The sequence below is a fragment of the Bufo gargarizans genome, chromosome 5 (genome assembly GCF_014858855.1).
Source record: "Bufo gargarizans isolate SCDJY-AF-19 chromosome 5, ASM1485885v1, whole genome shotgun sequence".
In the NCBI taxonomy this organism is placed as follows: Eukaryota; Metazoa; Chordata; class Amphibia; order Anura; family Bufonidae; genus Bufo; species Bufo gargarizans.
The window spans coordinates 147,714,237-147,741,803 of record NC_058084.1 but is presented as its reverse complement, the minus strand read 5'-3'; the positions used below and the strand labels follow the sequence as shown (position 1 = coordinate 147,741,803).

Below are 27,567 nucleotides of genomic sequence, written 5' to 3'. Positions count from 1 at the left end.
TGTTAGCAACATACTGTTATGTAGTGCTGACATTGGCGCATCGCTAATGTCAGTCAGCTACATAACAGTATTTCTGATGGTAGAAACCCTTTAATGGCTGGAGAGGTGTTCTTTTCATTAAATTATGTGCCCTTTTTTCTCTAAACATACCTTTGCTCATTGTGGCCAAAGAGTTCTGTTTTAACCTGATCAGACCACAAGACTTGTTTCCAAAACGCATCAGCCTTGTTTAGATGTTGTTTTGCAAACTTCTGATGTGGCGAGGATGCATGAGAGTTTTATTCTGATGACTCTTCCATGAAGGCCATATTTGTGCATATGAACAGTAGAACAACGTACCACAACTCCAGTCTGCTAAATCTTTCTCAAGGTCTTTTTTGCAGTCAAGTGGGGTTTTTGATTTACCTTTATAGCAATCCTACAAGCAGCTGTCTCTGAAATTGTTCTTGATCTCCCAGACCGTCTCTTGACCTCCATTGATCCTGTTAACTGCCAATTCTTAATTATATTTCAAACTGAGGAAATGGCAACCTGAAAACACTTTGCTATCTTCTTATAATCTTCTCCTGCTTTGCGGTCCTAAACCATTTCCATTGTCAGAGTGTTAGGCAGCTGCTTAGAAGAACACATGGCTGCTGGTTTTTGGGGACAAGGTTAGAGGAGTCTGAATATTTATAAAGCTTTGCAATTTGCATCACTGGCCTTTCCCAATGATGATTGTGAACAAGCCTTAATCCTAATAGGCTATTTAAGGTCTGAGACCTCAGTCAAAGTTATCTAAATGCCAAAATCTCCTTGGTTTTCCATACTTTTTCAAAGTCCAGCTTTCCTATTTTTACTCTAAAATTGTACAAAACCAAAATAATACACCGATATTCCTTAAAATATTGAAAAGTGTGTTTCATCTTTAACTTTATGCCTTTTGGAGAGCATTTCAAATTCAACTTGCATAACTGTTCACAATAACAGTAATTTTGACCAGGGGTGCCAAAACTTTATGGCTAATTTCAGCTATAAATAAGTGAGACATTGTGGGCAGCAGCAGGGAGCGAGGAGCGTCTTCACTGCTCAGTATTGCGCTGTGCTGGACAGTGAAGATCCGCTACTCCTTGCCAAAAGACAACTTTAGGGGCAGTTTTATCATGAAAAAATCAATACGTAAAGTTTATTGCAAACATTAGTATCACTTGCCTTACACATTTGGAAAAAATGGCAGTTACACTTTAAATTAGTGTTTATGAGCTCTCAGGAGTTCAGAGATCATGGCTACAGACTGAGCTATTAGACTGATGGATTTCACTGAAACAGACAGAGCAAAATGAATTATGTGTGAAAAGGTGCTGGATGTAGAGGAGAAGTATTTAAGACTATTAATAAAGACCTACAGGAAAAACATTTATTTAACCCAAAATAAATACAATGTACTAAAACAAGACCATATATTTTTTTGCCTTCCAGTGATCTGTGAGTGCTCAGATTTAAGAAATAGAAAAAAAGACAATTACTACACTTGATGACTGACATAAAAATCTGCTAGGTCTCTACATCTGCAACAGAAATGCATGAAAAAAATATATATACATTTTTTTTCTTCTGTAAATAAAAGGTTTTGTCTGGCTTTTCTATTGATGACCTATCCTGAGGATAGGTCATCAATATCAGATCGGCGGGGGTCTAACACTCGACACCCCCAACAATCAGCTAGTTGAGGAGACTGCGTGCGCATGTGCCGCTTCCCTTCTCTCTTCCTGTCTGCTGCTGCTGTCCCATAGACATACAGCAGAGAGCAGTAAGAAAGAAGGGAGATGGCACATGCGCACGGCGTCTCCTCAAACAGCTGATCAGCGGGGGTGTCGGACCTCCGCCGATCTGATATTGATGACCTATACTGAGGATAGATCATCAATATTAAAAGCCCGAACAACCTCTTTAATATTTGTACATTCAATGAGTTCTGATGTCTGAGGTGGCAGCACTCCGCTATCCCCTAGAAGAAGCAGGTGGCACATTTGAGAAACTATGGACTGTTAGATACCAGTAAAGCATGTGAGTGCAGTACATGTAGAACAGGTTAAAGAGCAATAAGTGACACATACCAGACAGCCAATCAGCACTTTATTAATACAATACTCACAGATTGGTTTTACTTGCCCCTCAATGTGATGTGCCAATTGGATGTTCAGTCTGGTTAATTACAGGTGTTTTGTCAAGGAAATGTGCCGGCTGATTGACACAGGTCACAGATCAGCACTGTGTGATTATACTTTACAATGACCAAAAAAGGTACCGTAATTGCAAGTTAAAAATATTATACCCTGAGTCCACTGTAGTAATTAAGCTTGAGTGAATAGAACTTCGGATCATAGATCCAAAGTTGATTTGATCAAAAAATTAGTTGTTAATGCAGTTTCCGTACAGCAATAAAATGTTTTGGCTGCGTATTTAAAAAACAATTAAAATAGGAATCTGAAGTAAGCTTTGTTACTGGCTGGTAACTCGATATGAAAGCCCGTTTCGGATTCCTATTTGAAATAGTTTTTAAATACGCAGATAGGAATACCATACTCATTCCCTAAAGTCTCGACCAACTTCGGCCGAGTCAAAGTTTGGCTACATGGAACCAATACATTTTAATGCTGTACGGAAACAGCATTAACATCAAAGTTTTTGAACGAATCGACTTCGGATCCATGATCTGAAGCTCAACTCACTCAAGCCTAGCTAGAAATCAATACTCAACCTCACCGATCCACTGCCGTTTTGTTGCTTACTGGGTTCCTGTTGGTCTACACTTCCTTAAAGGGCACATACTGGTGACACTGACCATGAATCGCTACTAAAATGTATAACTAAGGCCACAATCACATCACTGCTAGTTATTTCCGTTGTTCTGCTCTGTTAGAGGCACATAACTGAAACCAACCGAGCCAAACAGACCCCATTGATTATAATGAGGTCTGTTCAGTTTTTGCATTTTTTTTACACTCTTTTTTAATCAGCTTTTTGGTGGATTCTGTGATGGAGACCCCAAATGGAACCTCCAATGCAGATGTGAACATCCCCTAAGATACATAAAGTGTAAAGATTTTATATAATATAATTTTAGATATGTATTATTATGCACTAATAAAATTTAAACTCTATCTTCCCATCTGCATTAGCTTTTTTGTACTTGCTATACTTGTATGCAGACACAGATTAATTATTTTCTTCACAAACTTCTTCTCAGCCTAAAGAACATAGATCAGGTACCTCAAGAAATGCAGGGCACCTATACTTTATAGTTGATGATGCAGATATGGGAAGATAAACTCTTCTCAATAAAAAAAAAAAAAATCTATAAGGAAACCAGGCCTAATTTGTTCAAATCTATTGTATACCTCCATGCTGTTATTAATCAAAAATAGACCTATTTTTGTAAAGAACAAAGCACAAAATACAAAAAAGTTCGCTAAATTGAATTATGGAACTTTTTGAAGTATTGACCAAAAGTGCAACAAATTATAAAAACATTTAAAAAAATCCCGGAACTAAAATCAAAAAGGTCAAAAGAAATACAAATATTACAATATACTTTTCTGGTAAACAATGGCTTTGTCTTTACAGTTTATAATGCAACGCAAAGAACAAACCAAAGCAAATGCAATTTGAGACAGGAAAGTCCTAATATTCTGGATACTATGAAACATAGGTATGTTAAGACATTTTAAATGGTAATGATACTGTAAACTATATAATAAAATTTAATTTTACATGGTTTATAAAAATACATTCTGTGAATCTGAAATGGTACACAGCAGTCTAAAACATTTACATAAACTTAGAATATAAAAAAACAACAAAATATTATATCGTTACCAAAAAATTGGAGGCTCCTTTCTACGTAGCAGATATTCTTCTTCACCATCTTGACCGTTTAAGTAGAGAGCGCCTTGTACTACTCTTTTACTATACAGATCATATGTCTGAGTGGCAGGAATAGAGTTTTATGCCCACTAAAGAGCCTGGAGGCAATGCTCTCAGAACATGCAGTTCATACATTTCACCGTCTTGCTGCCATAATCAATGCACTCTGGACCAACGCACTCACAACATGCGTTGTGAAACCACCGGTACTTCGATGCGCCCATAGATTCACAGGAAACTTTGCACTGATGGATAGACATGCAGTCGTCAAAGTATACCACTGTGCACATGTGTTCTGCAAAATAAAGACAGAAAAAATAATATGGTAAATTACTGGTAACTGGTGAATAGTCTTGAGTAGAAGTCTATAGACATCATGTGAATAGCGTGTAAGAACTTTTAGTGCTGCTTAGTTGTAAAGATTTTGAGGTGAGTGAATACACTATGGGAGAGATTTATCAAAACTGGTGTTAAACAAAACTGGCTTAGTTGCCCTTAGCAAGCAATCAGATGTTTAAAGTAAAAAAAAAATGAAAGGTGGAATCGTAATTGGTTGCTATGGACAACTAAGCCAGTTTTCCTTTACACCAGTTTTGATAAAGCTCCCCTATGATTTTAAATGGCAGGTGTAGGTATAGAATGAACGCTATGTAAATTATTCCTTCCCTCTAAATCTTTATGAATGCTTTCTTTTGAAGAGCTACAGGAATAAGAAACTCAGGTACAAGTTTGTTAAAGGTAATGTGTCACCCACATTTTTATTTTTTACCAATTAAAACCAAAAACATATTTTTTTGCAATCTATACAAGATTACGGGGGTGGCCATCTTGCCTGAACTGCTTAGAGATATGCTTTACAGCAGTCATGTGGTACTTAGGCCTCAAAGTACAAGAGATGTTTATAGACTTCTATAGGAGAGTGTTCCAGGCAAGCTCCGTGACCCTACTAAAGGGTGGATTCACAAATATACCATAATAATTAGACCTTACTGTATAAATGGAGGGTTGGCTTTCAGAAAAAATTCCTCTGGTAGGCCCAAGAAATTCCAGAATGATGCTGTATGACAGGCATTATCCCTCACTACTTAAAGAGCCATTCTCTTATATAAATGCAAATATAGGAGCCACTATTTCTACACTACCACAACCACACCTTTTTTAATAATTATTTTCATGGAATAAATCCAATAAAGCAAATGGGGTGAATTTGGAAACTTCTAAAGCTGTAGGTCTTTGCCATGGTCCTTTGTTTTCTGCCCAAGTTAAAAGTCATGAAGTATCACATGAACGGGAACATCTCTATAAAGTTGTAATATATTGTGCTGCCCTCAATGAAAACCCCCAAATTTAAAATATACCAACATTTGGTGGCATCAAAAATTCTTCTTGCAGCTGGATGCAAAGGAGGGAATTTATCATAATCGTATACCAGTTTTGTGGCATCGAAATTTCACAAATTTTGGTGAAAGTCACAATTTTCAGGAAAAAAAATGGATGAGGCATGGGTGGGAGGGGTTAGGCCTACACAGTCCAACTCTTTTACCAATAAATGCACCACAAAACTGATCCACACTACATCAAATATCTACACTAGCTCCTTAGTGGTGTAGATTTCATTTTCTTGTGCACTCCTGAAAATGGGAGAAAATTATTAAAGGGGTTGTCCAAGTTATTTTTTTGTTCTTTCTATGTTCCTAACTAGGCAAATATAACAACTTTACAATTAACTCACTTTATCTGCAGTGCCAAGTTTATCAGATTTGACTGCGGGTCACATGACCTGTGATGTCAGCTTCTCTCCCTGCTCTGATAAAGTTCTTTGCACAAGCCTGTAAATGAGAGTCACTGTGCTGGCCACGCCCCCTTCACTGCCGGGCTGTCTGCTCTCTGCTAGGATTCTTAACCCCTTCAGCTGCACAGACTGGGTAGCTGCAGGCAGTGACAATGCTGGGCACAGGACCTGACAGACTAGAGAGAGCATTGCACAAGAAGGTAGGGGGAAGATCCTGTGTGTATTAGCAGTGTCATTATACAGGTGGGACCTGTAGTTCTATACTTACAAGATGCTCTTGATTCTCCCAGCACTCAGGGCAGCTCTTGTTCCACTCCCTTAGCAGTGTCATTATACAGCTGGGACTTGTAGTCCTACACATACAACATGCTGCTGAGTCTCCCAGCAGGCAGACATGTCACTCAGGGCAGCTCTTATAGCCACTCCCTTAGCAGAGCAGGGGGAGGGGCAGAGATAGTTTTTATTGCATGTAAACAAAGGGCCAGAAAAGAACCAGGAAAATGAGGAAATTGATTTTTTTTACATAAAACTTGCTTAGCTTGGTTAGATATTGCTGCCCATCAGATTTTCAGTGCTATATATTTATTTTTTTCATAACTCGGACAACCCCTTTAATAATTTTCACGCATAAAATGCTAGCGAGTTTTTTTATTTTCCGATTTCCTATCGGCAGAAAAGTCAGTCTTCATAAATTTTCTCACTGTTTTTAACAAACTATGTAAAAGAAGTACAGTCTCTGAAATCTATACTCATATGAAAAATAGGGCGTGAGGTGACTTAGCAGGAAACGCAACAAAACCAAAAACCCACAGGAATTAAATATTATAGTGACTTTACTGCTGGAAAATATGACCATAGTCAAAGAGAGAAACTTGGCAAACCCCAAAAACTTTGGGTGGTTAACACACACTTCCAACATGCTGGTTTAGTAATGTAATAAGAAAACAAAAGTAGTGAATGTACAGATATACAGGCGTTACAGTTTCTATAACCAGGACATGTTTGTTTTTCCATCTTTGCCACCCATTTTTCAGGAAGTTCTCTTTCGACACTTCTAAGATGTTTATCTTTCAACTACATCACCTCCGGAGTCACAGATCAGATTTAGACTCTGGGTTATATTAGGACGTCCTGAAAAAAGACACATCTGTACTGCCAAGCTCAAGGAGGTCAGGACACACTGAATGAATACAAGGTTCTCAGGAAACCATTGCTTTACTTCATAATCCCCAAGAAACATTTTACAATCCTTTACAAAGATGTTGTTAAAGGTTATATTGGCCTCTCTATGTCCGACTTTAAACTCACAGCCCGATCAAGAATAGAATAACATCAAAAGCCTCCTTGGACAATTCCCTTGTGCTAGAATGGTCTCCAGTGATAAGAGGATCATAGGGTGTCTGCTGTTAGAACCACCAACGATCAAGTGTAATCTAAAGAATCACTCACTCTATTGGTAAAATCTGAGACACTTAGGGTCCATTCACACGTCCGTAAGTGTTTTGCGGATACACCTGCAATGTGCGATCCGCAATTTGCAGACCGCACATCACAGACACTATAATAGAAAATGCCTTTTCTGGTCCGCAATTGCGGACAAGAATAGGACATGTTCTATTTTTTTCAGGAACGAAATTGCGGATTCCAAAAAAACGGATGTGGATCCCGAAAATGCGGATGCGGATCCAGGAAATGTGGATTTGCATCCGTTCCAGCCCCATTGAAAATGAATGGGTCCGCAAATTGCGGAATGAATGCGGACCCAAATTACGGACGTGTGAATGGACCCCAAGTCAATACATTTTGATCAAAACACATCTAAGCCCACCTACCAAGCGACAAGGTGGTCTCAGTTCAGGCGGGTCCTAGGCTAAACCTGCCCATGCACCTTCATTTGTGAATACACTCCTATCTTGGGAGTAGTATTTATGTGCACCTTTGCCCCACCTATCTAATAGGCGACCTTGATTAAGGTGGTACATATAGTTGTGTGTGCTCCTCCTCCCACCGGTTGCTGCTGCACATGGAGGTAACTAGGAGCAACACACTATATGTGTGGGGTCTGCGCTCCTGAACATAAATGCATAACGGCATAGGCAGGTTTAGCGTTGGACCCGCCCAGGGCTTTTTTTCTCAGAGAAAAGGTGGCGGAACTCACCCTCCCCTGGCCACCCCTAGGACCGCCCCCTAAAACCGCCCCTTTAGAGAACAGGGATGCAAGTAAAATTTTGTGGGGGGCTATAAAAGTCCAGCCCAGCAAAGAAACCCCCCAGATGGGGATGGCACTGTTAATGGGGGATCTGGGGATGGCATCCACAGATCCCCCATCCTATAACAGTGCCATCCACAACCCCCCCCCCCATCCTATAACAGTGCAATCCACAGACCCCCCCAGCCCATAACAGTGCCATCCACAGACCCCCCCCACCCCATAACAGTGCCATCCACAGACACCCCCCACCCCATAACAGTGCCATCCACAGACACGACCCTCCCTTAACAGTGCCATCCACAGACCCCCCCTTAACAGTGCCATCCACAGACCCCCCCTTAACAGTGCCATCCACAGACCCCCCCACCCCATAACCGTGCCATCCAAAGACACCCCCCACCCCATAACAGTGCCATCCAAAGACACCCCCACCCCATAACAGTGCCATCCACAGACACGACCCCCCCTTAACAGTGCCATCCACAGACCCCCCCACCCCATAACAGTGCCATCCATAGACCCCCCCACCCCATAACAGTGCCATCCAAAGACACCCCCCACCCCATAACAGTGCCATCCACAGACCCCCCCCTTAACAGTGCCATTCACAGACCCCCCCACCCCATAACAGTGCCATCCACAGACCCCCCCATTGCCGCTCCAGTACAGTTATAAAATGTGTAAAATTAATAATGATTCTATTCATGCTGCCCCCTCTGTAGTAGAACATTCAATATATCCAGGCCAGCCGGGCAGACGAGCGGCAGCGTCACTGACTGACGTCACGTGCCTGCGCCACCTGCTTCATTCATAAAGTAGGCCGGGCAGGCACGTGACGTCAGTCAGTGACGCTGCCGCTCGTCTGCCCGGCCGGCCTGCATTACGATAACAGCCCTGTGAGTAGGATGGATATACTGAATGTTCTACTACAGAGGGGGCAGCACGAATAGAATCATTATTAATTTTACACATTTTATAACTGTACTGGAGCTGGGGTCCGGAGCACAGTGAACGCACTGGCAGGCTGCGATGTCAAAAGGTGGCGGAACGCCGTTCCGGTGCGTTCCGCCAGAAAAAAAGCCCTGGACCCGCCTGAACTGAGACCTCCTTGTCGCTTGGTAGGTGGGCTTAGATGTGTTTTGATCAAAATGTATTGACTAAGTGTCTCAGATTTTACCAATAGAGTGAGTGCTTAGTCCATATGTTATGCTTGCATCTATTATTATAGTGTATGTGTGAGCTGAGGTTAGTTGTATTCCAGCCTTGGTTGGTGCTGGAGCCTTGCTCCTGTCCTGGATATTCCATCTGTCCAGTGTGAGGGCCACCTAGTTTGACATCAATGTCTTCCTTATGTTTCTATGTATTATACCCTACCTTCCCTTGTATTTGTTTGGTGTGGGTTATGTTCAGGTCTGTTGTATGTCTCTTTGTTGTTCCTTGTCTGAACTGTCTTTGGTGTGTTTTGCCCTGCATGAATGCTAGACGTTCCCTTGTATGTCTGTGCCTTCGATGAGAGGGCTCCTGAGTTCCCCAGAGGGTATCCGGTTCGTATAGGTGTCCAGGCAGTTTCTGGTGTGTTGCTGCGGTAGGTAAGTGCTAGTTGTTCTGGGTTCCTACCTGCCGAACAAATTGCTTTTCACCGTCTTCCCGTTTCCCTGTAGCTAGGCCAGTGGGAGACTTCTGGTTCATCCGTGTTTTGGAGGAACCGGTCGTCTCTGGTCCTGACTCTATTTCAGGGATCTTTAGGGTTAGTAGGGCCTGAGGTTCCTGTGTACGAGTCCTCCTACCATCTTGGTCCACTCATACGGTTATTAGTCAGGGCGAGGTTTAGGGATGCATTAGGAGGTTCCCTGCTCCCTTTCCCCAGTGTCATGGCTTAGTCTCTATTCCCGCTTCCCATCGGTGTTCGGTGTGGAGTTCCCCACACGGTACTGTGTCAGTATGTCAAACTAAGGCCTCTCTGTGCTGGCCTTCGGAAGAGGGTGTCAGCATGTGTCGCCTGACGTTTTCTGGTGCACATGCTTGTCCTCCGGAGGGAGGGTGAAAGGGGATTTTCTGTTAACAGTGCAGTTCTTGGAAACAGTGGTTGACGTTGTTGTACGAACCGTTACTTGTGTTTGAATCTCCCCTCGTCTATTTCTCAGTGGTTCCTGACTCTTTTGCCGTGTGTGCTGGCTGCATTCCATTTGTACTGGCTTTGGTGTTTGCCAGTTGGGGGATGCTTTCTGGCAGCGACCTTGTGTCTGAACTGGGTCCGAGTTTGGATGCAGTGTTCAGTGCGGTCTCCTGGCTGTTTGTTGGCTGGCTGTCTGTTTCCTTGTTGATGGTACGGGCGTGCTGGTGGCAGTTTTGGGTGACTTACTTGTGCTGATGCTGATCTTTACCCATTTCCCCCCTCCCCTTTTGTTTTGGGTGTTCCAACTAGTTTCTCCGTTTAGTTTTGGGGAGGGCTTTGAAGGGGAGGAGTGTCACGGCTGTGTATCGGTCCCGGTGTAGTTTGCCGTGACACATCTGCCGTGCATGCAGTTGCCTGGGGCAACATGTTGTTTCTGCATGTGTATGCACTGCTCCTGTTTCCTGGCCTCTCCCCAGTCTAGTGGTTATGGGGTTAAGGTGTGGATCTTAGTGTGGTCTCATGGCTCTACTTATCCTGTTGCTGTGAGCTGAGGTTAGTTGTATTCCAGCCTTGGTTGGTGCTGGAGCCTTGCTCCTGTCCTGGATATTCCATCTATCCATTGTAAGGGCCACCTAGTTTTACATCAATGTCTTCCTTATGTTTCCATGTATTCTACCCTACCTTCCCTTGTATTTGTTTGGTGTGGGTAATGTTCAGGTCTGTTGTATGTCTTGACGGTCGTTAGTTTGTTTTGTCCTGCATGGATGCTAGAAATTCCCCTGTAGGTCTGTGTCTTCGGTGAGAGGGCTCCTCGGTTCCCCGGAGGGGGAACTACAAGTCAGTGAGCAGCTCTGCCTGGTGCCATCATGTATCCGGTTTCGATGTGTTGCTGCGGCAGGTAGGTGCTAGTTGTTCTGGGTTCTTACCTGCTGAACAAGTTGCTTTTCACTGCTTTTCCAGGGATTATCTGTTTCTTCAGTATTGGGGAGTCCAGTGTGGGAACAGTATTTGGGATGGCACAATGAGGTATTCAGAAGGTGGAAAGGATGATGGCGGTCTGGTCCAAATGAAGATGTGGAGGAAAACCGAACGCCTACATCAGGGGAAACATCACTGCATATAAGTGGTATGTAGTACTGTATTACCTTGTATGTTCTGTAGTGCTCTATGTAATATTTTGCAAGTATGTCTAACAGTAGGGCTGGAGGGAAGGGCTTAGGTTAAGAATTTGGCATCAGGGAGCACCATTTCAATTTTTACCTCAGGCAGCAGAAAGGCTAGATGCATCCCTGGCAATGCACCTGCTGTCCCCATTCACTTTAGAGCTTTGGCCAATTTCAATTAAAATCAGTGTGTTTGACATTAACCCCTTCCCGACATCCGCCGTACATTTACAGTGGATGTCAGGTCTTTAAAAGGTGGAGCCCGCTCCAGGGCGGTTGCCATAACCACCAGGTGCCTGCTGTTTCATACAGCAGGCACCCGCAGGTAATATCTGTAATTGGTATAATGCTGACTGCTGACATGTAACCATGGTGTCTAAGAAGGCTAAAACCTGCAAACGCGCGGTTCAAGGTCAGGCGCCCTTTCCCCGGCGGAAATGTAATAATGAGCTGGAGCCGGTACAAGGCTTCCAGGCTCATTGTAAGAATAGTTCCCAGTTCAGGCCAGCAGGTGGCAGCACTGCCCTAGGATATAGAGATTTCTGTACAGAATAATGGAACAATTTCCATTATTCTGTACAAATTGCAATCTGATGATTGCAAGTTGTAGTCCACTTGGGGACCTAACAAAAAAAAGTTTAAATAAATAAATAATATATTCAAAATCCCCCCCCCCCCCCCACTTCTCCAAAAAAAAAAATAACATCATGGGCACAACCATATCCAGAAATGCCCATACTATTAAAATATAAAAAAAGTTATCCCGTGCAGTGAATGGTGTAACGGAAAAAAGAGATGGCCAATTTGCTGTTTTTTCATCACTTTACGTCCCCAAAAAAATTGAATATAAAGTGATATAAAAAAATACAGATTGTCCTGCAAAAAATGAGCCCCCACACATCTCCGTAGACATAACAATATAAAAAAGTTATAATGGTCAGAATATGGTGATGTAAAAAAAAAAAAAAAAAAAAAAAAAAAAAAATGGTTTTTTTTTTTTTTTCCGTATTGAAACGCAAGAAAAACTATACATATGTGGTATCGCCGGATTCGTACTGGCCCTGGAGAATGAAGAGCACAAGTCAGTTTTACTGCATAAGAAACATTATAAAATATATTTATTTATTTTTAACCGTAAAACTGTGGCAGAACTATTTTTTTCCAATTCCACCCCATTTGAATTTATTTCCCGCTTCCCACTACATCCATTGCAATATTATGGTGGCACTAAAAAGTACAACTTGTCCCACAAAAAACAAGCCCTCATACGGCTATGTGAACGTAAAAGTAAAAAAAAAAATAAAGTTATGGCAGGGAGCGAAAAACTAAAACGTCAAAATGGAAAAATCGCTGCATCAGGAAAGGGTTGATTTAATGTATGTGGCCATCTTATGGAATACATGGTTAGCTAGATACCAACAAGAGGAAATGTAGTCCTGTAGAAGTCCCTGGTAAAAGTCCTTGACTATCTGAGCATACATAGCAGACCACCATCTTATGTGAATTGTCAGCTTCAGACTTTTGGTCTGTAACTTCAAGCAATGCATTAATGGAGTTTTTCCTAGCAACAATGGGGGAGATATTTCAATCTGGTGTAAAGTAGAACTGGCTTAGTTGCCCATAGCAACGAGATTCTAATCAGATTCTTTTATCTGTTCCAATCGAAAACTTTTATCTGTTCCAAAAATGCTTGGACCTTTCTAAACTACGATGCAGTACCAATGTTCTCTTTGACCGTGCTGCTAAGTTAGGCCATGATTTGGCTTTATGAAGGCGAGAAGCAAGACTGATGGGAAATTGAGTCGGGTCCTTGTGCATAACTAATGACATACCAGAGAAACAAGTTAAAGGGGTAATATTGATGACCAATATTTATGATCATCAGTATCAGATCGGTCCGATACCCGGGCCCCCCCCCTCCCTAATCAGCTGATAGATGAGGCCGGCGCTCCGTGGCCATTTCCTAGGCCATGTGACATCAACGTACATCAGTCACATGGCCTAGTTTCAGCTCTGCCCCATTAAAGTGAATGGGGCTAGGGATAGGTCATCATTATCTTTACCTGGATAATCCCTTTAAAGGGATTTTCTGACATGCTGATATTGAAGACCTATCCTTAGGATAGATCATCAGTATCAGATCGGTGGGGGTCTGACTCTTTATGATCAGCTGTTTGAAGACGCTGCATGCTCTGGTGAGCGCTGTGGCCTCTTTCTAGGCCAGTCACATACTGTTAATTGGTCACGTGGCCTAGGTGCTGCTCTCAGTCCCATTCAAGTGAATGGGGCTGATCTGCAGTACCAAACATGACTACTATCCAATAGCTGCCAGGAAGCCACAGCACTCATTACAGCGAAGCAACCTCTTCAAACAGCTGATCAGCAGGAGGGGTCCTTAGTGTTTAACCTGTGATGATCTGATATGGATTACTTATCCTTAAGATAGGTCATCAATATCGGAATCTCGGAAAAACATTTTAAATGTTTTCTTGAAACCTGCGTTTTTATAGGCCGTGCAAAGCTTGGAAAATTTGCAGACCCATGGTCACACTATGCTGTCACTAAAAATAGCAAGGTCAGTAGAGTGCAAGTAGGCACAGCATTTCAAAGTGTATTTACACCGCCACTTTAAAGGGGTTCTAACGTTTCAGGCAACAAGTGGTAATATGACTGTCCTAGAGATTTCAACCGCCTATTGCACATATGACTTGCTGACATTCCAGTTTTACGGTCATGAACACAGTGTAAACACACTCCATTTCTTCCTGCCCCAAGGATTTTTATTTGTTCCTTTAACTGGGATCAAACAGCAACATTTCCAATAAATTACTTTAATGTGACACATCTGCTTCGCCCCTTCCTTCATGCAAGAAGTTAAGTTCTGCGTATCTTGCTGTGAAATAATTTAACACAGAAACATAGTTAGTCCTCAAATACAGAACTGTGTCTGTATTGCAGTCTGCAAACCCCAGATCGACAAAATATGGACACCAGGGGCAGCAAAGGGCCCCTGTGCAAAGGATGGGGTGGGGCGGGGTGGGGGCCCTTTGCTGCCCCTGGTGTCCTGGTGTCCATTTTAGAATATAAAAATATAAATATATATATATATTCACAAGATGGTTTTTTTATTTACATATATATTATTTTCATACTAGGCCACACCTCCAACTCTGCCCAAAGCATAACTATACACATCAAGTCCCCTTAATGCCCCTACATAGCAATTATTCCCGCTTTGTGCCAGTACATAGTAGTTATGTCCAGATATGTGCCCCCTCACAGTAGTAATGGTCAGATATGTGCCCCCTTCATCACAGGAAGTAAAAAAAAAAATATTATACTACATCCTGCTACTGCTGTGGAGCCAGGTCCATATTTAGATTTGATGCTGCCCTAGGCACTTTAGTGCCAGCTTTCTCCCCCCAATAAAGTCCAAAGCTGATGGTAAAATGCTCCCTAGGCCTTCAGCTATCCCTCAGGACTCCCGCATGAACTTGGACAATTAAAGGACTGACCTGTTACATGTGCGCTTGGCATCTGTGTTGGTGCCATGTTCATATGTCCCTGCATTGCTGAGAAAAATTATGTTTTTTTATATACAATAAACTGCCGCGCCCTCTGCACTTTAAAATGGGCCGGTGGGATGACACTTTCACTGCCAGGCCCTGTCAAAGTAGACAGGGAGTTTCAGTTGCAGAGACATCAGAGCCTCTAGGTGTAATGGTAACGCCCCCGTTGCTCCTAGAGGATCATTTGCATATATTCAAATATTCATTTTTTTTCTCAATAATGCAGGCATATATGAACATGGGCCCAACACAGACCGACACTGATGGGTGGCTTTAGCGCTGCCCTAGCCATTTTACAGGCTAAGGCACCGCTAAAGCATGTCCATTAGTGCCAGTGACATCACTGGGCTCACTGCCAGGCGGAAGCCACCCCCAAATAGTATTCACAGTGGTAATAAGGCTCCCTACAGTGCCCTCAGTACTAATAAGGCCTCCCTATAGGGCACCTCTTATAATCTACAAAGCACTTCTATGTAGCCCTCAGTAGTAGTAATGCCCTCCACCACTGCCCACAGTATTTATAATGTTCCCTGCAGTGCCCCCTGTACCTATAATACCTCCTGCTGTACCCCCCGGAGTTAATATCATCTCTGTAGTCCCCCCATAAATTATAATGCCTGTCCTCTCCCTACAGTCTTCTATACCATGCAGTCCCATGTAAATAACACCAGTCGTCTCCCACCAGTCTTCTATATGACACAGTCCCACGTAAATAACTTCAATCCTCTCCCTTCAGTCTTCCATACCATGCAGTCCCATGTAAATAACTTCTCTTCCTTACAGTTCTCTATAACATACAGTCCCATGTAAATAACTTAAATCCCCTCCTTCACCCCCCTCCAACACATAGTCCCATATAAATAACATCACTCTTTACCCTTCAGTCTTTTAAAAAATCCAGTCCGATGTAAATAACACAAGTCATCTCCCTCCAATCTTCCATAACATACAGACCCATGTAAAAAACATATCTCTTATAGTCTTCTATAACATACAGTCCTATGTAACTGACACCCCTCCACTCAGCCCCTCTAACATACAGTCCCAGTTAAATAACATATTTCCCTCCCACTAAGCAGGGAGGAGGTATAATGGGGAGAAGCACATCTCCCAGCATTTCTCTGACACTTACATTCATTCCATGGCATCACAGGTCTCCACTGCTGAGCGCTGCCTCATTCTGCACTGGTCACATGACTGTCGACTCATCACAGGTCCTACCTCCACTTCCACTGCTGAAAAGATCACATGACTATGATGTCATCGAAGGTCCTTCAGCTATGGAGTGTAGACACAAACCGGCAGCAGATTCGCAAGTGCTAATCAGCTGCAGTACCAAGCACAGCCACTATACAATGAACAGCAGCACTGTGCTTGGTATGCTATGCGTGTGCCGGAGCGCCACAGCCTCTTCATACAGCTTATTGGTGGCGGAACCCGAGGATAGGTCATCAATATACTACTCCCTGAAACCCCTTTAAGGGATGTTTAAGAAAAAAATAGGCAATACAATTCCCCTATTAAATTCAATGAACTTAGGAATCTGCAAAATGGTGAATCAGCAAATTTTTTACTAATCTTTATTTACAGATACAAATTCATTGCACCTTGGAGAAACTGAGCCCAGCCATAGTTTTTCCTACCATCTTTGGTATTACATCTACAAATGTACAGAAGTATTACCTAGGAAGGTAAGGGGGAATTGACCAAAAGGGTTATGTAAAGGGTTTGATCTTTGCTACGAGATCGTTCTTTCTATACTCTGGCTATCTCATCAGCTGGTGTGATCAAAATAAATTGAAGCACAAAGCAGGACTGTTCATAATGCAATGTGTGAAGGGTTAAGCGGAGTAAAGGATGGTGACTGCACATGGACTCTAAAGTCAGTTGTGAATTGGCACCTCTATAATCCATCATGTGACTTATTGGCCATTATAGACCTTTTCAGGCATTGCTTATAAAGGCTACAATAACGAAACGTCGCCCGATGTTGGATTGAAGAGGTGCCAACTGTGGAGTCCCAGTACTGTCACCATCATTTTCCCTTCTGATTATGTTTTTTAATGTAATTTTTCTGGCTAACATGGTTCCACGCCATTTTTGGTATATACCGGTATCTGTATGTTAGTGTGGACTGAGCCCGCCAGGTGACAAGCACTGGGAGGATCTCGTTCTAGTTGCTGCCTTTGCTAAATGTGTGAATTTCAGAAATTATCCACATCACACTACATCTGGCTGTTCAGCAACTATGTCAGAAAAAAAGAACATAAAACATGTTCCTGGAAGCTCCCAGAGGAAAAATAACCTTGTAGGGAAGTGCTCCATAGCCTGTATACTTTAGTAGATAAACCAATGTGAATGGGTGCATCTAACGTCATCTAGATCACTAACAGATTGCATAAAGAGCATAATCAACTCCAAATCATGGAAATTAGAATAGATGACAAGGTAAATGGGAAATTGTGGAGGATAGGCACAAGGCGATGCACCTGCTTTTCAGTGGTTAAATGGTGATAAATACCGTAACTATTAAAATATGTTAATACTTCGAGAATTTCTTCATCGGGATTTATTGCCAAAATGAATTATACATTGACACAAAACCCAGCACTGATTACTAGGGGGAAATGCTACAGGTATTTAAAAGGACACCAAAAATATAAAAATGTACTAGCAGCACTTACAATAACACCGTTCTCGTCTTTGACTCTATTCTGCTGCATATCACAGTCCAAAGATTGGAAAAAGGTTCTGTATATACTTCCTAGGCATTCATTTTATCTACTCCACCTGCACCCTGGCAGGGCTTACAGCAGGCATGCAAAATGGTTTCTGGTTCAAGAGCTAGTGACATACTGAACCACACCCAAGGGCTGCAATAAAACCTAAAGGGATGGCCCAACTGGGACACTGATGGCATATCTCTAGGATATGCCATAAATGTGAGATAGGAGCACGTTCCCAGACGTGGCACCCACTCTCTACTTTTGGGAGAATGGGGGTTTCCTTTTCCCCCCCAATCAACACTCTAAAGAGTAGAAGACTAGACATGCAAACTACAATGGATGGAGAGCCTTGCATGCAAAGAGGGCCACTTCTATCTCATCTGCTGCTTTCTGGGGTGTCAAACTGGTCAAGAGACCCTATTTTCCCTTTATATGGAGGACCCAGAGATAGCTACACAGTAGACCATTAGAACCCACCTTTTCTGGCATGGAAAATGCGTGTGAACAGCCACAAATTCACAAGCATTTCTGGGTCCAGGTGCTTGTGGGTGCCGGGAATGGCATCCTGGGCCACTCGTAGCTCACAGGCCTGGCTTAGATCAATCAACTTCTCAATGCTTGGTCTGCAGTGCAGGACAAGCTAGATGAAGCCTCACCTTATCCCACTTTATAGTCAAACAGAAATAGGACGTGAATTTTCCGACAGATATATTAAATAATTTTTGTTGCATAGTGGCAGATTTTGGTGCAGTTTTTGAGAACGAGAAGTTTAGGTCCTTTCTTTAGTCTTTTTTGTAACATCTACCACACGGCTGTTTTTAGAACCAATTAAAGTCAATGGGGCTATTCAGTGAATAGCGCCCCCCTGTCCCCTCAGTGAATGTCCTATTTCTGGCTGTTTTCAAGGACAGATGGACCCCATTCTCAAGGCGCAGGTGGACCCCAATGGCCATAACGACCATATAGACAGGAGGGCATCCGTCTAACGGCCATTAAAAATGGCAACAGGGGCATTTCAGACATAAAAATTAAATAAATAAATAAAAAGTCATCCAATTGAGGTCCACTCGCTCCTCAGTGGAAGCAGATAGACCTGAGTACTTTATATACTTAGAGCACTGCAGGGGTTGGGATTTAAAAATAAATAAATAATAAAATATGAAATTCATCTGTTTTTAATGGCCATTTTTTGTCACCATCATGTCAATGAAGCCTTATGTTTCTAATTACTTTGCAACCCAGTTCTGCTTTGGCTCAAAAAACTGCCACAAAAAAGCCCTTATTTTCTGTTGGATCGTGTTGCTTCACTTACACTGTGAAGATTAGAGTCTTGAAAAACTCCTGTCTAATGCTGATTAGACAGCTTAATAAACTGTGCTAATTACATACAGTATGTTATATAAATAGTAAAAGTAAATTTCAAAATTGCGTGTGGAAAATTCTAGGGATAATTTTGTAGAAACCGTTCATTAGCATTTTTTGAGTTAATCTACAGCTAGACTCATAAAATTATCATTTTAATATCAGGCAGGATTATACAACCATTCTGACACCGATTTTCAAAATAAGTACACCAGCCTCATCAGGACTGTATATGTAGCACCTATATTTTTGTTACTAATTAAAATGAAACATTTTTTATTCATTTTATTTTCTGATTCTAGTTATATCTTACTTTCTGTACATGATTATAGGGTCAGCCACCCCCCTTCAGCTGAGCAGCATTTACGTATATGCTTTACAGCAGACAAGTAGAACACAGGGCACAATAGACAGGAAATGTTTATTGACCTTTATGGGAGTGTTTTCTAGACATACTCTGTGATTTGTTGTGCAGGGAGGGGGAGTAGATAAGTTCGGACCACTGTGTATTGTGAATTCTGTGTTATCTATTACAGAGTTGTGAAGTATTTTTTGGTAATTTTGCCTGTGATGAAAATTAGATGAATGTTTAAGGGCTCATGCACAGGACCGTAAGTATTTTGCGTATCCGCAGAAAAAAATAAAATATATAGATGACATCCATGCGATGTCCATGTTACATCCGGTTTTTCCATTGCAGCAATGCCTGTCCTTGTCTGCAAAACGGACAAGAATAGGACAATGCGGAACTGACATGTGGACATATGCACATTTCTGTGTCATTTCAGGTTTTTTTTAAGCCCCATTGAAGTGAATTCATTTCCATGGGTCCGCAAAAAATGCGGACAGCACACAGTGTGCTGTCCGCATCAGTATGTCTGTTCCATATCCCCGCATAAAATAAATAAATAAATAGAACATGTCCTATTCTTGTCCGTTTTAGGCATGGTTACAATGGATCCGCAAAAAAAACTAAACTGATGGCATACTTTTTTTTTTTTTTTTTTTTTGCCGATCTGCAATTTGTGGACCGCAAAACACATACGGTCGTGTGCATGTAGCCTTAGGCTGACAATTTCTCACTCCTGTAGAAGTATGTTGTTTTTCTTCTCCAGTTAGTTGGCAGGCCATCTAGATGGGCAATAACACTTCTCCCTATCCCCTCTTTATAGGAGAGTTTTAGCTAAAGCCCATAATGTGCTAGTCACCTGCAGTTATTACTGCATGCCCTTTTCTGCCAAGGAAAACCGGATAGTCCTGCGAATGAACAGGAAGGACACTCCAGTTTATCCTGGCAGCCAGCTATTGCAGGAAGAGTGATGCTTGACGTTTGAACATTGCTGGAAACCAATAGTGGTGGGAAATAGCAAACTTCCATAATGAAGATAATTGAGGATAATTCATTTCCAGAATCTATGTGGACATTGGAAGGAATGTGAGCTTAAGTCATGCAGGTTCAAGTAATGAGTTCAGTGAATGCTGCACAAAGTGATTTGAAAATGGTGATAATTATCTAATCCTTCTCAAATCCTACAGTTGAAGGGGTTGTCTGGCCTAGGAGCCAACTTACCCATTCATCCAATTGTGCCCACATTAAAAATTAATAAAAATAATAATAATAATAATAATAATAATAATAAGCAGTCATAGGTTTTTGGCAACTGCAGTGCACAAGACTGCATAGAAGTCAATTTACTGGATTACAGCTGTCACATGTTAAAAATCAATTAAAAGGGCTACAAAAAAGTCTAACGTGTAGCCCCAGCCTTCTGCCCTGGCTGAGGATCCACCTCTGATGTTTAGCTAGGGATTCTTCATGATCGTAGGTAATTAGCAGTACCTGGTCCCTATTCCAGACACTGGCTAAGCAGCTTTTCCTAGAATTTCTGTGTGTCAAGTCGGAACCAAGAAATGGAGAGGAGAGGCGGCAGTCACAGGGGATGGGTGAGGAGAGTAATGATTTAAAAAAAATATATATACCAATAACCTGGACTTTTTTATGATTTTTCTTTCCCCTGAACAAGCCCTTTAAAAACAAAAACAATATATCAAGGGCAGAAAAATGGCATCACAATGCTCACATACCTTTCTCACTTGAGTGTGACACATGGACTCTGTTTTGAGGAACAGACACATTCTGATGTTGCTGCTGATTTACCGAGTCAAGGAAGGATACAAGGTTTTCGTGATGCGAGAGTTCTTCTATCACCGGAAATGACACAATGTTCCAGTTGAGCTGATTCAGACTTTCTCCTTCAGTTAGTGCTCGGAAGAGGGATGGAATGGGCTCATGCAGTTCCTCCACTGTGCTCTTAGAGGTTGGAGGGGTGTCACTGTAGTTCCTTGGATTGCACATGCCTAAAGACAAATGGAAAGAATTCTGTTTTTATGTGCACCAGATAGCAGTTTGTGCCTCCGCACCGCAAAAGTGAATGGGTCCGCATCCGCAAATTGCGGGGACATGGCTAGTGCCTGTGCATTGTAAACTGCTTTTTGCGGTCCACAGCACAGGCATGGGCCGCACGCGTTTCTTTGCATGAGCCATTGTTTTGCTCCTGTATTGCTTATTCTCTATTGATAACTGTATGTTGTACTATTCTGATATTAACTCTGCTAGAAGTTTCTGAGTAAATTGCCAACTGGTGTGTCCCTACAGAGCCTGACACGGTCTAATCAGCGCTGGCAGTCGCAGACTGTGCAGGGCGCACCCCTTCGTCAAGGTGAACAATAACACCCAGTTGCCAATTTATTCATAAATATATAGGAGGAATAATAGAAGAAATTCACAACATACCAACAAGATGATCCAGAACTGGGGAATGCAAGTAGTTACTGAAATAGGTCATGAGAGTTGACAGGTTCTCTAATAATAAACATGGCTATACTGTACACCTAAGAAAGCTGTCAGATTACCATTGATTTAGCCACCAGCTATTTCTTCTGACCTCAAATCTTCCTCCCCATATATATGCAAGCCTGGCACAGCTAAGTGTGCATGTGTTCTCAATAGGGAGAGAAGAAATGGCTGCTACGGCCTACAGAAGGTTACAGAATATGTTGTGCAGAGAAGGTAATCTTCCCCTGTACAAGGCAATCCATATTATAGGTTATACCGGTAAACGTCAACCGAAAATTTCTGGAGACCTACAGGCATATGCTGTAGAATGATACAGAATAAATGGCCCTAGAGTTTGTGATAAAGGGACCAATAAAGAACTGCTCCTGATACCACAATAGGCTAAAAGGGCAAAGAATAAATAGATTATGAAAAAGGCAGCAGAAATGTTAGTAGTGGTAAGTCAGAGCAACTGGACTTTATTTATTTTTCTTGGACGTTTTGCTAGTCAACCAACTGGCTTGAGCTAGACCTCTGGATGTTATCTTGGCAGTCCCCTGGTTTTCATCCTTTAACCCCTATACAGGTATCTGGCCTTCATTGCAAGGAACCAACCAGGCCGCCACCTCTTGTTATAGTCTTGTTTAGTTTATGGCTGACTCATGGGGGTCAGAGACACAGGTGCAAACCACAGAGGGATCAGGCAATACTTGTGGTCAGGAAACAGGTAAAGTCTATGTAAATCTTTAAAACAAGTCTGAAGTCAGGGCAGGCAGCAATGGATCAAATACAGTAAACAGGCTATGGTCAGGGCAGGTAGCAGAGGGTCAGAGTCGGCAAACTGACAGAAGTTTGGCACCTAAGCAGACAGACAGAAAGCACATCATTACTGGTAAACCAGCAAGCTAGAAAACTAAAGCTCAGGCTTCTCCCTTGGGAAAAGCACCTTAAGTACCCACAGGTACCAGACATTGGCTGGCAGAGGTTGAAGCAGGTATGCCCTGGCCCTTTAAGACCCAGGAACACTGCACATGTCTTACAGGAGAAAGGAAGAGGCCTTGCAGCCTGATGCAGACTGCGCCCTCCAGTGAGGGAAACAGGACTTCAATGTCTGTCCCTGCTGTTGGAAGGCAAAAGACGCAACAGCGACAGACCGTCGGACAAGGGCTAGGTGAGTGATGCAGTGCTGGACAGTGGGCATGGATCAGCGCCATGACACTGATAATCACCATTGTTTCTATTGTGGGTAATGGTTTATTGGACAGTTTTGGTGGTAAAGATCATTCTGATGTGCATGTGTATGAGAAGTTCTGTTTTCCAACATTAAAAGTAATAAAAGAAATATTGAAATAAGGGTACTTTCACACTAGTGGCAAGGAAGTCCAGCCTGTCGGATCCGTCCTGCCGCTAGTGCACGCGTGTCCCCGGACTACCACTTCAGCCCCATTGACTATGAGGGCGGAGTTCCGGCTGCCTCTTGGCATGCGCTGCAGTGCAGCAATTATGCTTCATCAGGGGCGTACCTGACGAAGCATAATTGCGAAACTTAGGTCGGGCAGCGTGGTGATTTTATCTTTGCGATATGCCTTTTACAAGTGGATGCTTGTGAGTATAATAAATGAATTTAATTTGAAATGGATGAGGAAGTGCTTCACTATCTTGCGACCCCTTGGCATTCTACAGGTTGTGTGGATTAGGGGAGAAGTTTCTGTGGAATCTATCTTTTTTCCATGTCCGGGTTAACAAGAAGGAGCCTTAGGCCCCTTTTACACGGGCGAGTTTTCCGTGCGGGTGCGATATGTGCGGTGAACGTATTGCACCCGCACTGAATCCTGATCCATTCATTTCTATGGGGCTGTGCACATGAGCGTTGATTTTCACGCATCACTTGTGCGTTGAGTGAAAATCGCAGCATGCTCTATATTGTGCGATTTTTACGTGACGCAGGCCCCATAGAAGTGAATGGCGTGCGTGAAAATCGCATAGCATCCGCAAGCAAGTGCGGATGCGGTGCGATTTTCACGCATGGTTGCTAGGTGACAGTCTATTCACTGTATTATTTTCCCTTATACCATGGTTATAAGGGAAAATAATAGCATTCTGAATACAGAATGCATAGTAAAACAGCGCTGGAGGGGTTAAAAAAATAATAATAATAATTTAACTCACCTTAGTCCACTTGATCGCGAAGCCCGGCATCTCCTTGTGTCTCCTTTGTTGACTAGGACCTGTGGTGAGCATTAAATAGAGGTAAAGGACCTTTGATGACGTCACTCCGGTCATCACATGGTACGTCACATGATCTTTTACCATGGTGATTCACCATGGTAAAAGACCATGTGATGACCAGAGTGACGTCATTAAAGGTCCTTTACCTCTATTTAATGCTCACGACAGGTCCTAGTCAACAAAGGAGACACATTGAGATGCCGGGCTCCGCGATCAAGTGGACTAAGGCGAGTTAAATTATTATTATTTTTAACCCCTCCAGCACTGTTTTACTATGCATTCTGTATTCAGAATGCTATTATTTTCCCTTATAACCATGGTATAAGGGAAAATAATACAATCTACAGAACACCAATCCCAGACCCGAACTTCTGTGAAGAAGTTCGGGTTTGGGTACCAAACATGCGCGATTTTTCTCACGTGTGTGCAAAACGCATTACAATGTTTTGCACTCGCACGGAAAAATCTTGCATTTTCCCGCAACGCAACCGCCTCTTATCCGGGCAAAAAAACTGACGCACGTGTGAAAGAGGGCTTATGGTGTAAAGATGGTTCCCAGAAAATTTGCAGCGCAGTCCTATACAAGAAATACAGGGAATTACATGGTGACTTTGACCCACATCACTCTAGGATCAGCAGCGCCAAGAGTCCAGGCAAAGCATCAGAGACTTTTCTTTTTGGTTTTACTTGAATTAGTGAAACACTGAAAACGTACAGTGCTGCCCATAATTATTCATACCCCTGGAAAATTTTGACTTAAAGTTACTTTTATTCAACAAGCAAGTAATTTTGTGACGGGAAATGACATAGGTGTCTCCCAAAAGATAATAAGATGATGTACAAGAGGCATTGTGGAAAAAAAAAAAAAAGTGTCCAGTCCAAAATTATTCATACTCTTCTCAATAATCAATAGAAAAGCCTTTATTGGCTATTACAGCAATCAAGCGCTTCCTATAAATTGCAGACCAGCTTTTTGCATGTCTCCACAGGTATTTTTGCCCATTCATCTTTAGCAATGAGCTACAACTCTTTCAGGTTGGAGGGTCTTCTTGCCATCACCCTGATCTTTAGCTCCCTCCACAGATTCTCAATTGGATTAAAGTCTGGACTCTGGCTCGGCCACTCCAAAACGTTAATGTTGTTGTCTGCTAACCATTTCTTCACCACTTGTGCTGTGTGTTTTGGGTCATTGTCATGCTGAAATGTCCACTGGTGCCCAAGGCCAAGTTTCTCTGCAGACTGCCTGATGTTGTCGTTGAGAATCCTTATGTATTGCTCTTTTTTCATGCTGCCGTTTACTGTGATTAGGTTCCCTGGTCCATTGGCTGAAAAACACCCCCAAAGCATTAGGTTCCCACCACCATGTTTGACAGTGGGGATAGTGTTCTTTGGGTTGAAGGCTTCTCCCTTTTTATGCCAAATGAAGGAAACATCATTGTGACCAAACAATTCAATTTTTGTTTCATTTGACCATAACACAGAAGACCAGAAGTCTTCTTCTTTGTCCAGATGAGCTTTTGCAAAGGCCAAGCAAGCTTTTGTGTGCCTTATCTGGAGAATGGCGTCCTCCTTGGTCTGCATTGTGCAGTGTCCGTTGGATTGTCTGCCTTGAGACATTGCCACCAGCAGAGCCCAGATTCACCAGAATGGCCTTGGTGGTGATCCTTGGATTCTTTTTTACCTCTCTAACTATCCTCCTGGTCAGCACAGGTGTCACTTTTGGCTTCCGACCAAGTCCTCTGAGATTTTCCGCAGTGCGGAACATCTTGTATTTTTTGCTCAAATGTAAAAAAAAAGCTGAGGAATGTTTTTTTTTTTCCACAATAATGCCTCCTGTACATCGTCTTATTATCTCTTGGGAGACACCTATGTCATTTCCCGTCAAAAAATTACTTGCTGGTTGAATAAAAGTAACTTTAAGTCAAAATTTGCCTGGGTTATGAATAATTATGGGCAGCACTGTATATATATATATATATATATATATATTTGTGTCCTGCAAACAGTAACAGTCCTTGATAACACTGATGTATTTAAAAATAAAAAGAACATTCATTGATCTAGATCAAGGATCAGCTACCTCCAGCTGTTATGAAACTACAACTCCCAGAATCCTCCATTCACTTCTATGAGACTTACAAGAATTACGTCATAAGTGTGGAGGCTGGGAGTCGTAGTTTCACAACAACTGGAGAGCGGAGGTTGCGGATCTAGATAATAAAAGTGGCTCAATTAAACTACGTGTCTTTGAACTGGCAGGAGATTCTTCTACTTGTAGTTCATCAGCAATCTCTGCTAGGGAGATGAAGGGAGTAAAAAAAAAAAAAAACTTGGCCCTTGGGTTATTTCTACATCCCTTTCCTAGCCTGAACTGACTGGTAAACATCTGTAAAATGTAGAATCGTTTCTCTATGTAAGAAAATAAATCAGGCAAGTGGTGAAGGACTGGAGTTCACGAGAGGAGGTGTAATGGAAGTGGAGCTCCGGCCTGTGTTATTGTAAGCAGTGATGTCAGCTCATAACTTTGCACATCTGGAGAAAAGTGCTGTGCATACAACAGGCCCTCGGGGTGGGTCCTGATCTGGTACTCGGCTGAGTCACCTGCATTCAATCACGCCTGGAGACAGTAAAGTCATGCCAAGTGTGATCCGCCTCACATCTCAACCTCCACACGACCAGCTATAATATGCTTTCACCTTATATAGGCCATATTAGACATCCTACATGTACACATGTGCTCCTGTATCAGTGCTCAATTCGGCTGGATCTGCACAGTGAATTATAGCAGGTTGAACGGAGCCCTAACTCCCAAAGCCGTGAATGGAGAAATGGACATACAAGTGCAGCTCTCTCCATTCACTTCTATAGGGGGTAAAAAAAAAAAAAGGGCAAATATAAGCACAATTTTTGGAAGTAAATGTTGAGGGCCGCTTATGTGTGGCCACCCCTTCATTCATGGCGGTGAAAGACAGGGCCCCCGTTCTCAACATAGGTGAAGATCCCAGAGGTGGGACCTATACCTATTGGACACTTATGGCTTATCTTGTGGATATACCATAAATGTCCAGATGGGAATGCCCCTTTACAGTGGCAGTTGATATTTTTACAGTATTATGAGTAAATGGTTAATATTGCTCAAGTGTTAGGCCTCATGCACACAAACTTTTTTTCTCCCCGTTTACGTTCTGTTTTTTGCGTTTCATATAGGGAACAATTCATTTCAATGGATCCGCAAAAAAAAACGCAAGGTACTCTGTATGCCTTCCATTTCTGTATTTCCGTTCAAAGATAGAACATGTCCTATTATTGTCCGCATAACGGACAAGGATAGTACTGCTCTATCAGGGGCCAGCTATTCCCTTCTGCAAAAAATGGAATGCAGACGCACGTCATCCGTATTTTTTGCGGATCCGTTTTTTGCGAACCGCAAAATACTGACAAAGCCACACAGTCGTGTGCATGAGGCCTTAGGCCCATTTTGCATATACTGTAATGGTAGGACCACAATGAGCCCCATCTGGCCTTAACTTTAGGCTACGTCAAGACTTTTGTAGTAAAGTTGGCCATACATACTAGATAGCTGTCGCCAAAATACTTATTCGGCCAACAGTTTTCTCTGACCTTCCCATAGACATGCACACTTGGCTCAGCCGAAC

The 27,567-nt window shown here is 42.4% G+C and overlaps 1 protein-coding gene across 1 annotated transcript in view; it reads right to left on the bottom strand.

Annotated features, from left to right (window-relative positions):
- Window positions 1–1,382: 1,382 nt before the first annotated feature.
- Window positions 1,383–27,567, bottom strand: part of TWSG1 (twisted gastrulation BMP signaling modulator 1) — a 38,397-nt gene continuing 12,212 nt past the window's right edge. The window contains exons 4-5 of the mRNA XM_044293409.1: window positions 20,932–21,204; window positions 1,383–4,201 (exon numbers count right to left, since the gene is read on the bottom strand). Of these exons, the coding sequence (XP_044149344.1) occupies window positions 4,020–4,201; window positions 20,932–21,204 (455 nt within the window). The 3' untranslated portion in view covers window positions 1,383–4,019. The remainder of the gene's footprint in view (window positions 4,202–20,931; window positions 21,205–27,567) is intronic.